The sequence below is a fragment of the Molossus molossus genome, unplaced genomic scaffold (genome assembly GCF_014108415.1).
Source record: "Molossus molossus isolate mMolMol1 unplaced genomic scaffold, mMolMol1.p scaffold_m16_p_16, whole genome shotgun sequence".
Taxonomy (NCBI): domain Eukaryota; kingdom Metazoa; phylum Chordata; class Mammalia; order Chiroptera; family Molossidae; genus Molossus; species Molossus molossus.
This window is the reverse complement of record NW_023425351.1, coordinates 5,677,959-5,700,752: the sequence shown is the minus strand read 5'-3', so window position 1 is coordinate 5,700,752 and position 22,794 is coordinate 5,677,959. Positions and strand designations below refer to the sequence as shown.

General features: G+C 36.3%; 1 protein-coding gene across 1 annotated transcript in view; it reads left to right on the top strand.

The window, feature by feature from the left end:
- SNTG1 (syntrophin gamma 1) overlaps positions 1 to 22,794 on the top strand; it is an 866,981-nt gene that overhangs the window by 675,440 nt on the left and 168,747 nt on the right. Inside the window, exon 12 of the mRNA XM_036263979.1 lies at positions 10,760 to 10,889. Within this exon, the coding sequence (XP_036119872.1) occupies positions 10,760 to 10,889 (130 nt within the window). The remainder of the gene's footprint in view (positions 1 to 10,759; positions 10,890 to 22,794) is intronic.

The window sequence follows — 22,794 nt, the reverse complement described above, 5'->3', positions numbered from 1 at the left end:
TGTCACTAATCATCAGAAAGATGCAAATTAAAATGACTATGAGGTATCACCTCACATCTGTCAGAATGGCTGCCATCAACAAATCATCAAACAACAAGTGCTGGCCAGAGTATGGAGAAAAGGGGACTCTAGTACACTGCTGGTGGGAATGCAGACTGATACAGCCACTATGGCGAACAATATGGTATTTCCTCAAAAAAATAAAAGTGTAACTGCCATTTGTCCCAGTGATCCCACTTCTAGGAATATATCCTAAGAGGCCTGAAACACCAATTAGAAAGAATATATTTACCTCTATGTTCATATCAACACTATTTACATATCAGCTAAGATATGGAAATAGCCCAAGTGTCTATCAGTAGATGAGTGGATAAAAAAGCTGTGGTACATATATACAATGGAATACTATGAAGCTGTAAGCAAGAAAGATCTCTTATCCTTTGAGCTGACATGGAGGGACTTGAAGAGTGTTATGCTAAGTGAAATAAGCCAAACAGAGAAAGACAAATATCACATGATCTTGCTTATTTGTGGAATATAATGAACAGAATAAGCTGATGAACAAAATAGATCCAGAGATACATAAATAGGGTTCACACTGACAAACCTCATCAGAGGATGGTGGGGGTGGGGAGGGAAGAGATAAACCAAACAATTTATGTGCATATATGCCTAACCAATGGACATAGTCAGCGATACTTTGGGGTTGAGGGCAGGATCCAGAGGAGGGTGTCAACGGGTGAAAAAGGAGAAACATCTATAACAAAAATAAATTAATAAAAAAAGACTCTTAAAAAAAGAAATATTTTTGATTGATAAAATGAGAGGACATATATTTCAAAAACCTGTAAATTATGACAAAAATAGAATAAAGGCATACAATGTGGTACTATTACTGGCTGGAGACTAGCTATTCAAGAGTTAGAGGGCAATGTTGTCTTCTTAGCATGACATAGAGATGGAAAGATTCAGGCATTTAAGAGGAAAGATAAACTGTGGAAGCCATGTTATGAGGAACAGGGTTTTTCTGTCAGAAAGAGATGAGTGAAATATCTAGCAGGTGTGCAAAAGGATCTACAACACGCAATGCCGATTGCTGTGAGGGTAGAAAGATTCTTACTAACTGAAAACCTCGTTCCCAGAGACCAGATATATTGGGACTGATTTTGCACAAATTGTTCTTTTGCCAAGGAATTCTGGTACATTAAAAAGAAAAGGCTATAAATTGAAGTTAATGAGGGCTAAGTGTTAGAAAAGTAGGAGGTCAAAACGAGAGGGTAAGCTACGGTGGCAGAAACTCCTAATTGATATGGGTGAACATGAATCCCGGTCTAGGGAGAAATACAGATACATCCTGCATAGATTTATGAACCAGACATCTGAAAGGGAAAAAATGATGAAAAAGTAATAGTTAATTAGGTGGATATAAAAAGAAAGAGGTTATGGTCAAAGAACAGAAATGTCAGAATTCAGTCTGACAGTAGAGCTTTCTGGAATGACAACTAGATCTCAAGTTAGCAAAGGCAGAAGGTTAAAATAAAACGGGGTGATATTTTTGCACTTACAAATTGAGACTCAGAGCACTGACACTGTACCAGTATTATGAGCAATGAAAATGAGCATATATGGCCCCTCCTCATGGAACTTGAAGCCTGGTAAGAAAGAACAGTATACAGCAGATACACAAACAGGTTAATAAACACGGAGAACAAGTTCTACAATAAATGGACTAGGAAATCCGAGAGTACTAAAATGGCACAGATTCATTTCAAATGTATGGATTAAAAAAAATATTATATAATAGGTGGCATCTGAGTTAACTTATTAAATATTTAATTGGATATTGACAGATAAATAATAAAATAAGAAATTATTTAAATTAATTTATTTTTGTTACAGATGTTTCTCCTTTTCCCCCCACTGACACCCTACTCCCTGACCCCGCTCCCCTTTAGTTATGCATATGTCTATGTTCTTTGGTTTATCTCTTCCTACTTCCTCTCCTCTGAGGTTTGTTAAAAGAAGAATAAAAAAAAAATTGTTTCTTTATTGATTTTAGAGAGAAAAGATGGGAGAGATGGAAACATCAATTGGCTGCCTCAAAAATGCCTCCCACTGGGGATCAGGCCCACAACCTGGGCAAGTGCCCTGACGGGGTATTGAACCGGCGACCTCTTGGTGCATGGGTCGATGCTCAACCACTGAGACACACTGGCTCGGCAAAAGAAGAATGTTTAACAGATTGTATGGTTTTCAGAAGCCCAATTCATAATTTTTAAAATACATGTAATAGTACATTCACCAATGTAGATAAATTCTGAACCATTAAACACAATGAAAGATTTAACATGAGAGAAATCATACAATGCCTGATCTCAGAACACAGTGGAACTAACATGGAAAGTAACAACAGAAAGATAACCAGAAAAGCCCAAAATACATAAATACTCAACAATACACTTCAAAATAAAATATGTCTAAAAGAAGAAACCTCAAGGAAAATGTTTAAAATATTTTGAACTAAATGAAAATGAAAACACACCTGATCAAAAATTTGGGATGCAGTAAGAGCAGTGCCTAGGTGAAAAAGTATAGCATTAAATGCACATATTAAAAAAGGCAGACAAAATTAATAACATCAGTTTCTACCTTATAAAACTAGAAAAAGGGAGAAATTAAATTTAAAGTAAAGAAAATAAATAAATAAAAATTAGAGCAGAAATTGATGAAATTGAAACATGGAATCAATAAGAAAATTCACGGAAACAAAAAGCTGGGTCGTTGGCAATCATGCTCTCCCATACAGGGGTTCCCTTTCCGTTTTGATGCTTGTTTCTTTTGCTGTGCAGAATTAGTCCCATGTGTGCAGTTTTTTCTTTTTTTCCTGTGTTTGTAATACAAGATCAATAAAATTGAGATGCCTCTAGGCCGGCTGAGAAAAAAAGACAAAGAAAATAAATTTATAATATCAGAAATTAACAAGAGACATCATCACAAATCTAGGTACATTTAAAAATAGTGAAGAAATACTATGAAAAACTCTATGCCCCCAGTTGATAGCTTATATAAAATAGACCTATTCCTTGAAAGAAAACATTTGCTAAAAGTCACACAAGAAGAAAAAGATGATCTGAATAGGCTTATGTCTTATTCAAGAAAATGAATCAATAATTAATAAGCTTCCAAAACAGAAAGCACCAGGTCCAGTGGAAATTGTGCCAAAACTTTAAGGTAGAAATTATACCAATTCTCTCTTTCACTGATTAGAAGCAGTGGTAATACTTTCTAACTCATTCTTTGAAACTAAAATTACCCTAATACCAAAACCAAACAAAAATATTATAAGAAAAACAACAATTACAAGTAGAAGAAATACAGACCAATATCTTTCTTAACAAAATATTAGCAAATTGAATTCAACAATATATATAAAGAATTAAATGTCACAACCAAATATGATTTATCTTAGCAATAAAAACTTAGTTCAACATTAAAAAATTAATTGATGTTAACTATCAAATCAACAGCCTAAATAGATAAATCACACAATTATATAATATATACAGAAAAAAGCATTTGACAAAATATACCACTCTTCATGATAAACCAAAACAAACAAAAAACCTTTCAGTAAAGTAGGAACAGAGGGGAAATTTCTCTACTTGATAAAGAATACCTACAAAAAAATTATGGCTAACATACTCAATGGTGAGAGATTAGAAAGATCCCCACTAAAATCAGGAACAGGGCAAGGACATCTCCTCTCACCTCTTCTTTTTGACATCATATGGGAAGTACTAGCCAATGAAATAATGCAAGAAAATAACAGTATATAGGTTGGGAAGGAAGATATAAAACTGTCTTTGTTGCAGACAACGTGATCATATATGTAGAAAATCTGGAACTAATAAGAAATTATAGCAAGTTTGCAGGATACAAGTTTGCTATACAAAAACTAATCACTTGCCCAGCCATTGTGGCTCAGTGGATTTAGCGTCGTCCCATGGACTGAGAGGTCCTGGTTCAATTCCTGGTCAGGGCATATGCCTGGATTTGGGGCTCTATCCCAAGTAGGGGCCCTGCAGGAGCCAGCCGTTTGATGTTTCCATCTCTCTCTCCCTTCCTCTCTTAAAAATGAATAAATAAATAAAACATATTTAAATTTTAAAAAAAGAAACTAATCACTTTTCTACATACCAACAATGAATAAGTGAGATTTGAAATAAAAATACACTACCAGTTATATTAGCACTCAGATAAATGAAATATTTAAGTATAACTCTAACAATATATATGCAAAATGAGTATGAGGAAATATAAAAAATAAATGAAATATTTAAGTATAACTCTAACAAAATATATGCAAAATGAGTATGAGGAAATATAAAAAACTCTGATGAACAAAATCAAAGGATAATTAAATGGAGTGATAGCCCATGCACCAAGCTGGGAAGACTCATTATTGTCAAAATGGCAGCTCTTCCCAACATGATCTGTAGATCCAATGCAATCTCAAAATCCCAGGAAGCTTTTTATTTTTTTTTGTTTGGAGGAGTGACAAAGACCTAGAATTGCAAATGAAATATTAAAGAAGCACAAAGTGGGAGGCCTAGTACTACCTGACTTTAAGACTTACTATAAAGTTACAGTACAGTAAAGCCTTGTTATAACAGACTAATTTGGGCCAGGGGGTGTCCTTAAAGACAAAAGCCCATTATATAATAAAGTAGGTTTTCCAAAAGCATATGTTAAAAAAATTGACAATGTAGTTAGTTTACCTGTTTTTATGTATGTAGACACGTCTGTGTAATTAAAATTAAGTACGTATGAAAAGTTTAATTTAACAGAAATGTTTTCTATATGTATTACTGTAATTTTACATTTATACTGAATAGGTCTAGTAAATCCGTGCATTCACCAATCACCATGAATGAACAACTGCACATGGCTGGGCGTGGCTTAGAGCACTTGGAAACATTGGCCAACACAGTTAAAATACTGCAGAAAGCGTCCGTAATTGGTTCTGTGACAACAAAGAGGACATACAGATGCCCAATGGACATGAAAAGATGCTCTATGTCACTAATCATGAGAGAAATGCAAATTAAAACCACACTGAGATATCACCTCACACCTGTCAGAATGGCTATCATCAATATATCAATAAACAACAAGTGCTGGTGAGGGTGTGGAGAAAAGGGGACTCTAGCACACTGCTGGTGAGAATGCAGACTGGTGCAGTCACTATGGAAAACAGTATGGTGTTACCTCAAAAAATTAAAAATGGAACTGCCATTTGACCCAGCGATCCCTCTTCTGGGATGTATCTTAAGAATCCCGAAATACAAGTCAGAAAATGTATATGGACCTCTATGTTCAGAGCAGTGCTATTTATAAGAGCCAAGATCTGGAAACAGCCCTAATTCCCATCAGTAGTGAGTGAATAAAATCCTGTGGTACATTCAATCAATGGAACACTAAGCAGCCATAAAAAAAAGGAACTCTTACTTTTTGTGACAGCATGGATGGCCTTGGAAATTATTATCTAAGTGAAATAAGCTAGTCAGAGAAAGACAAATACCATATGATCTCACTTATACTGGAATGTAATGAACAAAACAAACTGACATAAAAAATTATAACTGGAGACCTGGATAAGTAGAACAGACTGACAGCTTTCAGAGGGGAGGGGCTTGGGGGAGACTTGAAAGTAGGTGAAGGGATAGCCAAAGGACATAGATGTGACCCATAGACAGAGACAACAGAGCGGTGGTGCCAGAGGGAGGGGGCGGGGCCTGGGTGGAGGTGGGAACGGGGGAAACACGCGACATCTTTAATTGTGTCAACAGCGAAAATAAAGTTAATAAAAAGACACAAAGGGACCATATACATATTGCTAAATGGGAAAAAAAAAAAAAAAGCCAATCTTAAAAGACTATGTACTGTATAATTCCAACTATGTGACCCTCTAGTGACCTCAGAACTATGGAGACAGCAGATCAGTGGTTGCAGAGCTGGGGATGGTCGGATGTTGGTATTTATGAATTGGCAGAGCAGGGAGGATTTTTTGGCAATGGAAATATTCTGTATAAATATAAATATAAACGTGGGACTTGGGGTGATAATGATGCGTCAGTGTAGGTTCATCAAATGTAACAAACATGCCACTCTGGTGGGGGTGTTTAAACGCACGAGGTTGTGCCTGTGAAGGGCAGGAGGTGCACAGGACATCTCTGTACCTTCTTAGTTTTGCTGTGAACTTAAAAATGCTTTAAAATAGTGTTTACATATGTGAGGTGTGGAGGACAAATGTCACCATCTTTATTTACAACACAGATAAACTGGAGGTCAGAGAGTTAATGGCCTGTTGCCTGTGGTTACCTTACACGTAGTCAACGGAGTGGGATAAAAGGCCTGTAGACGAAGGGAATGCCGGGCTTGAGAAAAGAGACACACTTAGGAAATCATGAGTTTTAGGGTCTAATCATAAAACAGTTTGGTGAATTTAACCCTGGGAAATAGGAAATAAAATGGTTTGAAAAAACGCATGTACTTCAGCAAACAGTTTAGGTTTTAAGCCTGAATAATGAAAGATAACACGAGAGGGATTTAAGGTAGCATACGTAGGGCAGAAATAATCCTGAACTTGCTGTATGTGAATTGAACTCAATAAGAAATAGAGTAAATTGTTGAAGTCATAACCTGGGTACTTCTTTTTATTTTTCATTTAATTTATCGCCTTCTCAAATAATCAAATCAAGTAAACACACATTTTCAATACCTTTGAGTAAATGTTATTTCCTACATACACAGAACCATTCTCCTGAAACAGATTTGCATCGTTGTTTATCTTGAGTAATTTTATATCCTTCTACATCTCCTTTACCTTCCTTATTATGTTTCCCATCTTTTTTAAAAAAAACAACAACAAAAAAACATTTTCTCTATTGATTTTAGAGTGAGAGGAAGGGAGAGGGAGATAGAAACATTGATGGAGAGAACATCAGTTGGCTGCCTCCTGCATGCCCCCACTGGGAATCGGGCCCACGACCTGGGCGTGTGCCCTGATCTGGAATCGAACCAGTGACCTCTTGGTGCAGGGTCGATGCTCAACCACTGAGCCACACCACCTGGGCTGTTTCTCATCTTTTTAACAGCCATGGAGATATCATTGTAAAATACAAATGTAATCCTTTTATTCCAATGCTTAAGACTTTCAAGATTAGATTGAAATATTGTAGCGTGGCTTACAAAGCTCTTTTTTATTATTATTGATTTTTTTAGAGAGAGGAAGAAGGCAAGGGATGGTGGGGAGAGAGAGAGAGACATTGGTCAGTTGCCTCCCGCATGCACCCCAACCGGAGACTGAAGCGGCAGCCGGCGGCGCCCTGCCCGGAGTGGGCCCGTGTCTTCTGAGCGGAGGACGTGCCACCAGCAGAGCCGCACCGCCAGGGCGGACCACGAAGCTCTTCAGATCAGCGCCGCTTGACCGCGTGTCAGGCGTGGCACCTCCCCACGGGCCGCCGCTTCCCCTGCTGCCGCGCTCCTTTCGGGCTGCTTCTCTCCTGCGCAATGACGAGTGGGCGTCCCTTCCTCCCCTCGCCCACCGCCCAGCCAGGAGCGCGAAGCCCTGGAGAAACCCTGATGCTCCTCGCCCTCGCCTTCCGTGTGAACAAAGCTCAGCGCCCTGGCCGGGTTGCTCAGCGGTTAGAGCGTCGGCCTGCGGTCCAGAGAGACCGGGGTTCGGTTCCGCTAGGGTACGTACCTCGGTTGCAGTTTGTCCCCGGCCCTGGTCGGTTGTGCGGGTGACAGCCACTCGATGTGTCCCTTCACGTCGATGTTCCTCTCTCTCTCTCTTCCTCTCTCTCCGAACAAAAAATAGAAAAATGTCCTCGGGTGAGGATAAAAAAAAAAGTGGTCATTAAATCACAGCCTTCCTAATGACCTTAAAATGACCTTAAAATTCCCTTGAACTAATTGTTTCATTTTCACTCTCAAAAAATGTATGTTCCTCTCATTTTCATCTCATCTCATGTTTTACGGTTACAACAGCCTCTCAGCGTCTGACAGGACCACCCCGGGCACATCCCCACCCGCGGTCCCTGTTAAGCCCAGCAGTGGTTTCTCTCAGAAACCTACGTCTATTTATGTATATGTGTAAGTTTTATTAAATATTATTCATGGATTTTTAGAAGGGGTTGTATATTTTTTATACAAAGGAAGACTTTTTTTTTTTTAATTTCAAATGAATAAACTTACTTAAAAAAACTTACAAACACAGACCACAGCACGGTGATTAGCAGGGGGTGGGGGAGGAGGTAGAAGAAATCAGGGGTTCGATGGTTGTGAAGGGAGACAGGATGGTGTGGTGAACACACAATACGTGTACAGATGTTGTATTAAAGGTTTGTACACATGAAACCTATATAATTTTATTAACTAATGTCTCCCATAAATTCAATTCAGTTGTTTTTTGAAAATTGAAAATAAATGAATAAGCTTACTTTGAAATTTGGTCACATTTGAGAATAATTTTTATTGCCAAAGCAATGACCAGTAACCCTTAGAAAAATATTTAAAAAATAATGAACAAGATTATAAAAATATTCTGTACTCAAAACTTCAGATTATATAGCTGTTTAATTATGCAACTATTTTTTCTGCAAGTGTGTGTGTGTGTATTAACTATCATAATTGTACAAATGTTAAAGTTTAATGTCTCACAATACTAAATAAATGAATAATGGAGTCTACTGATTTTAGAAAGTATACAATCAAATTATATAAAACAAAGAATATTTAATTTTTTAATTCCTGATTATGTCGACTCACAGAATTATATTTTCTAAAAGCTACGCATGAAATCAAAAGCACCAAAGTTCTTCCTACGCACTTGATGAAACAAGAAGTCCATGTTGAAACATTTCTACTAAATACTCTCAAACACTGCTATCAAGACCACCGTTGATGGACATTCAGAGGACAAGTATTCACAGAGCTTCAGTGATATGTGAAAGTATTTGAATCCCACCAGTTACTCCATAAATACTTGTTAAATTATAAAGTATATTATTCTCATTGACCTTTAGGGAAAATCAAGACCCAAACAGTAATTAGTCTATTTTGTAAGAGATAGTATGTAAACCATTTGAAACCATTCAAATACTTCACTTATATTTATAATTGGGTTTCCATCAAATCAACCTGAAAAGTAGAAACAGAATGTCAAAAGGGATGTCTATTAATATATAACCCTGGGTTTATATAAGGTTCATTCTTCAGAATTATTTTATCTAGGATTTATGTCACATACATGATTACACAGATTACAAATTTGATCTAGGTGTATTGACTGTAATAAGCTAAAATATTAAGCTGCCATTATTCACTTAAAACAGAATGAATAGATATGGTCAAGATATGCTTTAATTTATGGTACAGGAAGCAATAGTTGTGATAATTAGAGCGTGGAAAGAAATGTATATTGCTAAATTCAAAGTAATTCTCATTTTTCAAGGTTGTTCAGCTTCTGTCTAGATATTTTAAAAGTCGTATTCACCATTGTATATCAAAGATAAAGCAGAGAAAATCATGTAAAATTATATATTTTTGTGTGCCATGCATATTTTTGTCACAAATTCAAAAGAAGACTATTTCAGAGATAAACAATAGTTGTACGTCCTAAAGGCTTTTCATGTAGTTTTAAGATAAAACAAAAAAGTATATTTGAATACTTCTTTGTTATCAGTAGAAAGTGCTTGGTCAAGGGCACGAGAGCAAATTTTTCTAAAGATATTAATAATTTCGATGCAAAGTGTCTTAGAGGCAAAGGCTTTTACCAAGTGCCCAGTTCTGAAAAGGATGTAAATGTAATTCATCTATTTTCCAAAGTTTATTGCATTGTACAACAGAGTGATTCCCAAGCATGAGACATAAGGTTACCTTCCATTTATTTTGGGATTTTTGTCTATTCCTGTTTATTACACTTATATGCAATAACTTGATACAGAAAATGTAAATATTAAAGGTGTACAGAGTTTCTTTAAATTCCATTGTACTTTGGTAAACAATTTAAAATGGCATCGTTTAATTTTCTACAACAACAAAATCAACAAAAGTTCATAGAGATATTTAGACCAGTTATTGCATGTTGAGGAAAAGTTTGTTATTGAAATGCACAACAGTCACATAATTTAGGGTATGAAAATTTAGACCGGAAGAGGAGCTACAAGAACCTCTTTTTCCAAACCATCTTTAAGAAGATAAATAAATTGAGATTGAAAATTGTTTAACAATTAACAAAATGTTTCAGCTTATGATATCAAGTATTTTTACAAGATGTTTAATATTGGGTTTTTTATGTGATCTTTCAATTGTATATAAAACAATGCATTGAAAATGTCAAGAGAAGATGACGGTAGCCCAAATAATAAAATTCTATGCATAATTTTCTAGTAAATGTGAAAAGAATCCTAAATAATCTTAGATGTTATTCCATTTACATAATATTTATTTTATAACTCAAAATATCTCTAAACGTATCTGAATTTTAAGATGGTTTTTAGTGGTTCAAAATTACATATTGTCTTAGTTTATCTTTGGACTTCCATTTAAAAACAGAGATATTAAGTAAGCAAGTCTGAATTTGCAGCTGTATTTATGTTCTTTGCAAGAAGAGATTTCTAATAGATTTCATTTCAAGTTGCAAATACATAAATGAGATGACGTTTCGATGTGATTTGTTCTGACATATCTGCAGGCAGAATGCTTTTCAAGTCATTGCTGTGGATGGGGTCTGCAGTGGGATCATTCAGTGCCTCTCCGCTGAAGACTGCGTCGACTGGCTACAAGCAATAGCAACTAATATTTCAAACCTCACAAAGCACAATGTAAGTACTGATTCCAGTAATGCCTGGCCACACAGTTTCTCACTTAGGTAACATTTTTTTAAAAAAATATGTATACACGTGCACATGTGCACTCACACGTATTTATCTTTGAATCAACTATTTGGGGTTTATCTAAGAAAATCCATCATATTCTGGAATACTTACGCAAAGAAAATCACTTAACCCTGAGTAGCCTAATTTATCAGTTAATACTTTCACACATAGGTTTCCATTCAGAAACCTGATAAACATCTACATTAGTTAAATAAGTAAAAATATATATTTAGCATGTAATTACTTTAATCTATAATGTGTGTAAGCATTCTGGCTTAAAACAATACTAAATTTCAAGAGTATTGTTGATTTTCTTGTAGTGGCTGTTAGAATTACAGGTAGAAATATGAAGCAGTTGGAGGAGGGTCAAGAGGTAGCTTGGAGACTGGACATCTTCCCTAAGCCTACTCTGGTCAGGGCGAGTCGGGGTGTTCCTGAGGGATCTGCTAACTCGCACATTACAGCCGTGTCTATATTACTAGGCATGGCTTCTCTACTTTTTCTCTGTCTTTCCACTTCAACCTTGTTTTTTTTCCCATTCCTGTCTCTCTATCATTACTATCTTCTCATTATCACTATTGATTAATAAATCTGTCAGTCCTTTTTTCCCCTTACTTTTGGGGGAAGTATATAGTTTAACAAAATATATAAAACGGTAAAACTCATTTCACTGAGTATTGATGAATAGCATTTAAATTCTATCATCTTAATTATTTTTGAAAAATATATTACGTATTATCCATATTCTTTTTTAAAAATTGATTTTAGAGAGAGAGAGAGAGAGAACCACAAACATTGATGTGAGAGAGGAACATGGATTGGCTGCCCTCCACACGCACCCTGACCCGTAACCCGGGCATGTGCCCCGACTGGCTACCTTTTGGGGTATGGAACAACACTCCAACCCACCAAGCCACACTGGCCAGGGCATATTACCATAGCTTAATACTCCCCTCTTTCCACAGTTCTCTATGCCATGCTGGAGCATTTAAGAAATATCCTAAGAAACATTCAAAAGTCAAGCAAAAGTATATAACATTTTTACCAACTTATGAACATACAGAACTCTTTTCACAAAAATGACTCTTCATACCCAAATAAATATCTTTGCACAGATTTTGCTTTGGAATCTAAAAAAGATTGTGGCAGTCATTAAAGACAATAAAAGTCATAATTGATCATGCATGTATCTCTGAGTGAGAAGGAAATGGATAATTACAGGATGTGTCAACAGTTTCTGTGATAGTCAACAGTTTCTGGTAAAGCCAAATGTGTTTTAAGGAAATGAGCAATCTACCCTCTTTGGTTGACAGGTCTTTTTTCACAGATCATCTCAATAGTGGTATTATGCTACCTGTTTAATTTTTGATTATTTGGTATCTTAAAACTCTGTCTCATAATAAAGGCAGGTGATTTTTTTCCCATTGCCTGAATCAATGTAACCACACAAAGTCTAACCCAGGACATCTCGGACCAAGGAGACCTGGCCTGGGCACGTCTGTCTTGGGCAAGAAAGACCCTGAAACACTCAATCTCCGTTAATCTGGTGATTGCATCATATTGGAATTGCAGATGATAACAAGAGGTATCAGAATGAAGGGTGGGGAAAAAGAAGAGAAAGTAGTGTTTCTCTGAGGACCACCCCTCTTACTCTCTACCCTCACTCCTTTATAGCGATGTCCTAGGATTCAAGAAAAGAGAAAATAACCTCATGAGAGTACCAGCTCTCTGTTTTATTACATGCTATAATTCATGCCCCAAATGAGCCAAGATCTTGTATTTATTAGAAAAAAATTTTTTAAAGTACAAAATGTTAATTAATTTTTTTCTCTTTACCTAGATCCACATTTACATTGACCCTCAAAACCAAGGAACAGCCTTATAAAAACTGTTTCATTGGAATGTATATTCAGTTAGAATGCTATAACCTAGAAAATACTCACATGAGAAATGAACACTTTCTTTTAAACAGAAAGTGAAAATACAAATGTCTCTATCCTCTGTAAGCACGAAGAGGGAAAAGTCCACTTTTACTGCCTGCTTTTCACCCTCGTGATAAGTGCTCAGCATGGAACCTAGGAAAGCAAATAACTCTCCTGCCTCTGCCTTAGCTGACAGAGAGCCGTATGTCTAATAGGATCATGTTGCTCTTTCAAAAGTTACCTACCCGTTCTTTAGCCTCCGGGTGATTATACTCTAACTGCATGTTCTTTGGATCTTGTAGTCAGTTCTCATTCAAAAGTACTAACAGTTGCAACACACTATATATATAATATTTGTTTAGTGTGTAGTGTTACATAAATGTTGGAATGTAATTATATGTAGTAATAATGTGTGAAAGTTAGATTGATTTCAGCGGAGGTATAATGAGAGCATTCATATTACAGTTGATATGTTTGATTAGTATAAAAAAAGAATTTAAACACATTGAAATTAAGTAGAAAAGTTTTAGCATAGTCAGATATTCATTCTCATTCTCTTACTATTTTTTTTATTCTCAGAGAATACTAGAAATAATAACTTGTAGAGGATATAAAACTAACTTTATATTTGCAAAGACTGAGGGAATGTGAGTTTATATAAGTCTGATTAAGTAGTTTACATGTTTTTAATAGTTACAAAAGGAAAATATGAAAAATATCTTAGAATATTTCAATCTAGAAATTAGCATGAATAAGAATCAATTTGAAAAAATAGTCAACTAAAAATAGTGATAAAATAAGTTAAAAAATAAAATAATGCTATTGAAATGATGTACATGAAATGTACTTACATATACATAACTAATGATTATAATGAAAAGTGGAATACTAAAATCATAATTTTATAGAATTAGAAAATGAATCATGTTTTAGTGTGTGGGCCAACTGAAGAACAGACTGAGGAGAAAGTTAAAAAAAAATAAAAATAAAGAAAAGAGTCTGGCCAGCATGGCTCAGTGGTTGAGTGTTGACCCTGCACTAAAAGGTCACCAGTTCAATTCCTGGCCAGGACACATGCCCAAGTTCTGGGCCTGATCCTGAGTGGGGGGCATGCAGGAGGTGGCCAATCGATGTTCTCTCTCATGGATGTTTCTCTCTCTCCCCCTCTCACTTCCTCTCTCTCTAAAATTAATAAAGAAAAAGATGTATAGTTTAAATTTTAAAAAAAAGGAAAAGAAACAACAAATGATGAATAAACCAGTACGAGAATAACTGGAGTGATGCAATGCCCATTTTTTATTCTCTTTGCTCATTAATTCCAACAATGATAATTCTGTGAAATAGGTAGATTTTCATATTTGTTTTATGTGGAAATTTCATGAAATTATAGTTGCTATTTAAAAAAATTTTCCAGATGTCAATGATGATTCAAATAGACAGACATATTTTAATTTTGTGTTATGATTATTCAAGTGGCTCGGAAACAGTTACAGCGCAGCGAGTAAATGGTGCGCAGTGCAAAGGGTGTTTTCGGGACTTGGCTTAATGCTGTGCTCGCACAGAAACCCATCCAGTTTCCTTAAATTATTTGCTTATAGGTTGCAAAGGGAGAAATGGCAGAGGCTGTGGTTTAGTGGGGTGAATTCCAACCAAAGCATAAACCACCTCCCACTGGGCATTTTCTGTTATTTTGGATAAAGTGGACTTGAACATATTCATAAAGGCTAAATTTTGAACTGTAGAAAACAGTAAAATTCGTGAATTGTAAAACACAGTCCTTGCTTCAAGTTAATATTATTTCTAGCCCTCATTATTTACCAGATATATGATCAAATATCTGTAGAAACTTACTAATTTTTATTTCCATTATTAAGTAACTGAAGATCTTAAAATGTGCTTATATAATTATATGAAATTCTGGAAACCATGGGGGCATCAAATGTATTTTGCATGTAGAAAGAATATGGCCAGTAGGCAGATTTGGATTTGCTAAAAGAGTTTTCAATTACCTTCACTCCCTGATATTCACGCACTTGTGCAATACTTCCCCATGTGTGGGCTGAATAGTGAATTCAGAAATAACTGCTTTCCTGTCAAAACGTCCAGTGAGACTATAGCTTCAGTTGAGTCCTGATTATAGAATTGGGAGAAACCCAGAAAGAGAGGACCCAGCTCAGCCGCACCTGGATTCCACCTACAGAGACTGTGAGTTGGGAAATGTTAAGTCATTAAGTATTGGAATTACAGCAATAAGAAACCGTTTGTTTCCTTGAGCTGCTTTAACAAATGATAACAAACTCGTTAGATTAAAACAACCTACATGTAGTCTCCCTTTGAAAGCCAGAAGTCCAAAATCGAGGTGCCAGCATGGGTGTATTCCCACAGGAGTCTCTGAAGGAGAATCCGTTTTTCTCCTCCTCCAGCTTCTGGTGGCCAAACCACTCAAACCTCTGCCTCCGTGGTCACATCACCTCTTCTGAGTGACTGCTCTCCTTTGTGGATCTTTTACAAGGACACTGGTGGTTGATAATCCAGGATGATCTCACCCCAAAATCTTTAACTTGTTTACATCTGCACAGATTTTCTTTTTTCTTTTTTCAAATACGAAAACATTTTCAAGTTTCAAGCACTTGATGAGAATATTTTGGGGGGGGAGAGTCACTTGTTTGGCCGATCACAGAAACAGATACAGCAGATAAACAACGGCTTGACTTCAGATGAGTTCTGTCTTGTCTTCCTTGACAATGTCTTCACTATCAGTTCTATTTTCAAAGTCTTTATTCTGCTCTGCTTGAAAATTAGCCCAGAACTTTCTTCAATTCACACATGGAATTGGGTATGTTTTTCTCCCACTGACTCTGTGGGATATCGGCTCTTTCTGGTTCCCAAGCAGTCCCTGTCTTGATTTTTCCAGAAAGTCAAAGCTTCTTTGAGAGTTTAGCCCTTTGAGCCGTTGTACATTTTCTCGTGACAGGTGAATATCAGGTTAAGTGGACTTCATGTCAAATATATCACTAAAGCTAGAGATGGTTGCTTTGTAATTATAAACAGTTTAGTTCACTAGATAGAGAAAACAAGCAATATCGAGTCACATGGAATTAAAAAATATCTACTATATGGGATTACAAAGTAGACTGAAGAAAAGAAAAAAAGAAATTCAACTTCAGAGCTAGAACCACACAATAATTAAGGCATATTAATGAGGCAGAGGAAAGAAATATAATGGATTATGTAATCACAATAGAAAAATAACAGATTTCTGTCACCTCTCCATTGTAGCCCATAGAGGGTCATTGTTACATTCTTCCATCATGTACAAGTATAATCTTCCATTAAACTGCCTGTTCAGGACTGGGGGAGTCTGGGACACCTCCACACCCCAAGCCATGGAGAGGAGCCCATTTTAATTATCTGTCACCTAAAACCTATTAGCTTCTCACTGGGGTTTCTTAGGGCCAATATAGTTCTGCTAATATCCATTATTCACCCACAGATACCCTTTAAATGCTACCTGCCCCCCACAAAAATAGATAAGCATGCATTTATTTTAAATGCTTAATAGTTTTTAATATACAAGTTAAACGAGTAACTTAAAAAAATTGAAAATGTAATTTAATCAGCAACTCAAAATTGGCCCTTAACTTGGTTTTGCTTATCAGATTTTTACTCTGAGCATCTGTGATGGGCAGAATAATGAGCCCCTCTCCCCAGTGTTCATGCCTAATCTCTGAACCTGTGAACATGTTACATTATATGGCAAAGAAGAATTAAGGCTGTAGATTGGATTAACCTTGCCAATCAGCTGACATTACAATAGGATGACTAGCCTGGACTGTTCAGGAGGGTTCCACTTGACCACTGGCGTCTTTACACGTGGAAGAAGGCGAGGTGAGTGACCCAGTGGAGACAGCAGTATTAGGAGTGAGCTTGCTGTTTCTGGGTCTGAAAATGGGGGAGGGCTCCGTGGTTCAAAACAAGCAGGGGGCCCCTAGAAGGCAGGCAGGGCCCTGTTGCCCCTCCGGCGCCTTCAGAAAGACTCTGTCTCTGCCAGGGTCTTGGTTTTATCCCATTTAGGACTTCTGAGCTACAGAGAGTAAGATAATACTAGATCAGGTCTTTTTTAGCCCCTAGACTTATGGTAATTAGTTATTGCAACCACAGAGAACTAATACAACACCTGCTTATCTTCAAATAAGTCCACTGCATTTTTCTCACTGAATCAAAAATCACAGTTTAATCTAAAAATCATAAATTTATTCTTGTCACATTGACTTTGTCAAAATAATTATAACGTGCACTTACATATATTAGAAAACAAACTAATATTTATATTAGTAATTAACACAAACACAAAACAGCTCATGATATCATTTGAGTCCCTAGATCCACTAAAAATAACTGGTTGTAACAATATGACTAGAAGATTGTCGCGACGCTGAGTTGGTTGCTCGGAGAAAGGGCTGGCCCCGGGGTTGGGTCAATGCCTGCCTCACGCAGGGCCTTGGCAGGCGGCTGGGAGCCTGCGGCACCCCAGAGAACGGGGACTGAGAAGAGCGAGAGGCACCCGTCCCGCCTGGAAGAGGGGTCACTGAGAAGGGTGGTGGCTGAGGAGAGCCGCCCTGAGGACGCGATGTTCCAAGTGCTGGCTGAGTGTCACTGGCGGCCCTGAGCAAGGGGCTGGGGTGTCCTGCTTGACTTGGTTGGAATCAGACAGACAGCAGCCAGGTCCCAAGTCTTTGCATTTTCAATAACTAGCACTGTCCATGCTGAGCAGATGTGAAGTGAATACATGAGTCCATCAGCAAACAATAGTTGTTTAAAACAGAGATTACTGAGAAAGTATATATATAAAAAAAAAAGGTAAGAACAGGAAATGCTTTGAGCTACAGTAAGCATTGCAGTAAGACTTCTCATTAAGTCATTACGACTGGTTAGATAGTAATATTTAAGTTCTGATGCACTTCAGAATCCTTTGTGACATCTCAGAGTGGCGGTGGAAGGAGGTGTCGGCCCCTCTGTCTACCAGAGATAATCCCTGCCGCTGGACTGTTGTGTGGACAGGGTATCTTTTGTCGCTTGTAAATCTCTGCCTATCACAGTGAGTTGTCTGATAAACAAGTGTGTTTCTGAAATAAAGCTTCTTCATGTGAATATCACTGAGTGATTTTCTAGTAGGCAAGATTAGAAAACACGGTGTTCCAGATGGTCAGGATTAAATGGACTGTAGGTCTATGTCTGCAAATCAAGGCCAATGCATTTGGACATATGTACATTGTACTACAACCATGATTCTCTTAAGATCATTTTTACATGTATTTTCCTAAAACTTTCTTTTAAGAAGGGACCATGGAGGTCATCTTACCCCACCTTCCACCCAGTTAAGAAATATTGTTCTGGCTGGTGTGGCTCAGTGGTTGATCGTCATCCCATGCACTGAAAGGTCACCTCTTCAATGCCTGGTCAGGGCACATGCCCAGGTTGCAGGCTTAATCCCTCGTTGGGGTAAGTGCAGGAGGCAGCTGATCAATGATTCTCTCTCACATGGATGTTTCTCTCTCTCTTCTGCCTTCCTCTCTCTCCAAAATAAATAAAACCATATTTGAAAAAACAATAAATTATTCTCCAAAACAAAATCAGTATCTCCTGCAAGGATCCCTGTTGGAAGCTTCTCAATGTCAAGATAACTACTGCTTTATCTCAGCAACTGAATCTTTGACAGTATTATGAAATTCTGCTTATGGTGAATTCAACTCTCTTACAACTCTCATGCATATGTACAAATTCCACCTTTGGAAAAACACATCATGATTTTACTTTCTTTTTTACTTGGAAATTCCTCTAATACATAAAGGCAAGTACCATATGCCACAGTTTCTTGTTGTTGTTTTTAATAGTACTATCACCAGTTTCTTCCTCGTCCTTACTGGAGTGTCATCCCAGATTTTCTCATCCTGGCCACTGACTCTGGATATAGAAGCTCTTTAGAATAAATGAATTATTAATTATATCTTTACACTTTTGTTACTGACATTACCATGATCTCAAGTATCTTAAAGATTCATTATTGTCTTGGCCTGTGCTCACTGACTGTGTACTATCTATATGTTGAAAAATTCATTGACATTATATTTTATTATGATAATTAGTCAAAGGTCATGATTTCTCACTAATATTATATACTATTGGCAGTAGTAAAAGAATTCAGAGTTTAAAAATGCATTTTTATCTAAAGAAATGTGAGAGTTAGAAGTCCTGGTTCTAACCTAGAAATATTGGTTGCATCAGCTACAAAATAGTAAATGTGAGGTAAGCGATCATACAAAAGCCATTTAGGCAAAAGCTCAGAGTCTCAAATTTTCAAAGACTGAGTTTCTTACTAGGTAACAAGAAGTTTTAAATAATGTGTTTCTGCAACTGCTAAATACCCTGGTTTATAACCCCCATTTTTTTTAGAAGTTTTGCCTACAATCGGAATGCAAGTAAAATGTTGAGGATGTTAGTAACTTAAAAAAAAATTATGAGAGTACTAATTGAGGATGTTAGTAACTTAAAAAAAATTATGAGAGTACTAAAGATATTTTTCTTTTTCAGTTTTGTTTCTTTTTCTTTTTTTTTTTTTTTATCCTCACCCGAGGACATTTTTCCATTTTTTGTTCAGACAGAGTGGGAGGGAGATAGAGGAAGAGAGAGAGAGAGAGAAACATCGATGCGAAGGGACACATCGAGTGGCTGCCACCCACACGACCAACCAGGGCCGGGGACAAACTGCAACCGAGGTACGTGCCCTTAGCGGGAACCGAACCCGGGTCTCTCTGTACCGCAGGCCGACACTCCAACCGCTGAGCCAAACTGGCCAGGGCTAGTTTTGTTTCTTAAAGTGCATAGTGATTTTCTTCCAGAGTACAGAGTGAAAATAAGAAAGATATATACATTTATTGTGAAGACACCTAAAAATACATAATTTCAGCCAAATGATCAAAGTTGATCTCAACATTTATAATCATGTTAACAGTAATTACCTTGGTATGATAGAATAAAAATATTACTTTACTGGGCTTCCGCCTACATTTCATAACCTTTGTTGTGCCATGAGAAAAGCATAAAAAATCCAAATGATGAAGATACAAAGTATCTGACGAATAAGCCTCAAAATAGATGTCATGAAAAACAAGGAAAGTCTGAGAAAATGTCAACACCAAGAGTAGCCTAGGAAGACATGGTAACTAAATGAAATATGGTATTCTGCATGAGATTCTGAAATGGAAAAGGATATTATATGAAAACTAAAGAAACCTTAATACAGCATGGATTTAGTTAATAATGTATTTCTTTGCTATTGGTTCATTCATTTTAATAAATTTTCCATGGTATGTATATATGTAGTTACATTATATATATTTACATTAATACCAGATATGAACATATTTCGAGATAGTCAGCTCCCTGATTTATCGATATATTTATTTATTCAACAGATGTTTTTGAGGGCCTGCTGTGTCAATTTGTTATAGAGTGGCACTATAATTTTGAACAAAAATGTAGTCTTTGTCCTCATGGAGCAAATAGTCTAGTGAGGAAAGGAGACATTAATTAAATAAGCACACAAGTAAATGTGAATTTACAACTTTTATAGATAAGATAAATAAGTGTTATTAAAGGCTACATCTGTACCTATTCAGAAAAGCAAGGACTGTTTCCTCAAGTTGATATATGAACAATGAGTAAAATGGATGAATTGGTGGGGAAGACGTTTTATGTGGAAGTAATGGTATGTGTCTATACAAGAGAAAAAGTAATAGACTGAGACACAATAATGAATCTCATTTAATATAAAAATTGTCACTGATCATGGGTAAAATAAAAAGGTTTAGGTAAAAATGGTGATTTTTTAAAAATAATTTTCTATTTTTTAAGAACAGATTTTTAATTTGATGTAGATTCTTTTTATATCTGTGGTGTTAAACATCTTTTCTTTTATGAAATAATTGTTATAATAGATAAAGTCTGTTTTATTTTATATCTATCTTTAATAAAATGAGAGAATGTTGACCCTGTGTCATTATGCCAAACTACTGAAACTTTTAATGTTCCAAGAAATACATTTCCAAATTGTTGCATTACAGCCTTGCCAAATAAGGAGGGTTGAGATATATTCCTAAAATAACTGAAAACTATAAATTATTAACACCAGAACACTGACTACCAGGGCTAAATGAAGTGGTGATGTAATTAGATGAAAAAAGTCATTAAAAAGAGGTTGAATTTTGGAAGGTCAACAAGATCAACTCCTCAACTCTCTTAAAGGATAATCTCATGTAACTCCAGAACTTTTGAGATGTGTATGGAATAAAATACAAAACTATTCACATACACACAGAGAAAATATGATAGAAAAAATATTTATTGAAGATTAAGGTAATGGAAAAAAACTAAGATCTCTATGACTGAGTTGGAAATATAAGCAACAATTAGTAAAAGTTATTTATATATATGCTAGACCTGAAACTAGAAAGAAGAATAAGTTCATAACTCTTTCTTATTTGATGAGTCAGAGGGAACTGAGACTGATGCTTTTGCAGAGGTAATTTTGCAGTGTGGAAAAGTGCAGCATTGGTGTCACTAAAGTGGGCATGAAGCCCGAGTTTCTCCAGACACTCGCAATGGGGCTTGGGCTTTATACTCTTTTCATAAACAGGCATTAAAGCAGTTTCAGTCACTGTGAGGGTTAAATGAAGAAAGCACTTTAAATATTCTGGTCATTAAATGATGCTGAAACATTTGCTCTTTCCATCTCTCCAGTTTCACTCTAAATTAAATGAATTAATCCATTAACTATCCATAAATGACATTATTGATTTATTTATTGTGAGGATGCTTTGTTTTGTCAGATTGCCATTTTAGATTTTGAAAGACAGTTGTTTGGGTAACAGAATGTTGATAACACTGGACATAAGTTAAAATACATGTCTAACAGTGACTAGGCCATTAATCAGCTATGATTTTTGGTAAGCCAGAGATGTACACCTCAGTTCCCTCATCTTTAAGAGATGGAGGAAGCATATAAGATGCAAAGCTGTCTCTCAGCTAGTGTTTCATGAATCCCATTTCCCAAGTCATTCTTTACTACTACAACACTAAAATAATCTCCTCTAATATTCTAAATTCTTTCATATACATCCTTTATTGGAATGGAAAGTGTTACTTGAAATATATTTCTTGTGGGGATGATAGGTAGGTAGGTAGATGATAGATAGATAGATAGATAGATAGATAGATAGATAGATAGATAGATAGCAAGATATTTAATGCTTGTATTCTTAAAAGTTCATTGAAAATTAGTGTTATCTAATGAGAATATAAATTAGTGTTATAAATGAGAATGTGTAATTGCATTTTGAGATTCTCAAAATATATAGTTCATATATTATTATATGAAATAGAATAGACTCTCTTTCCTTAAGAATGTTTTCGATGACAAATAAGAGAAACCCTAAGGACTAATAGAGTAAATAATTGGGTTTTGACCTCAAATGACAAGTATTCAGGATGGTGGCATTTGCTGGCTCTGCTTCAGTTGTTCTGTGAGGCCACCAAGAACCCACCTTTCATCTGTTCAGAACATTGCCCTCCACCACCCTTAGAGTGTTGGCTTTTACCTTGTGCTTGCCACCTCATGGTCACACGAGAGCTGCAACACTTCTGAGCATCAGTCCATGAACAAGAAAGAAAGGGGATTTAAATACATAGCACCACCTAGATCTCTTCCCTTATATCAAGCCAAGATAAAATTTCCTAAAAACCCTTTAGTGGACTAAGTAATGCTCACCTCTCATTCTCCTGAACTAGTCCTGTGACAATTCCAGTGGGAGGGGCCCGGGGCACTGAAGGTGTCTAGACTCTACCTTCATTAGCATTTATAGTGGGATATG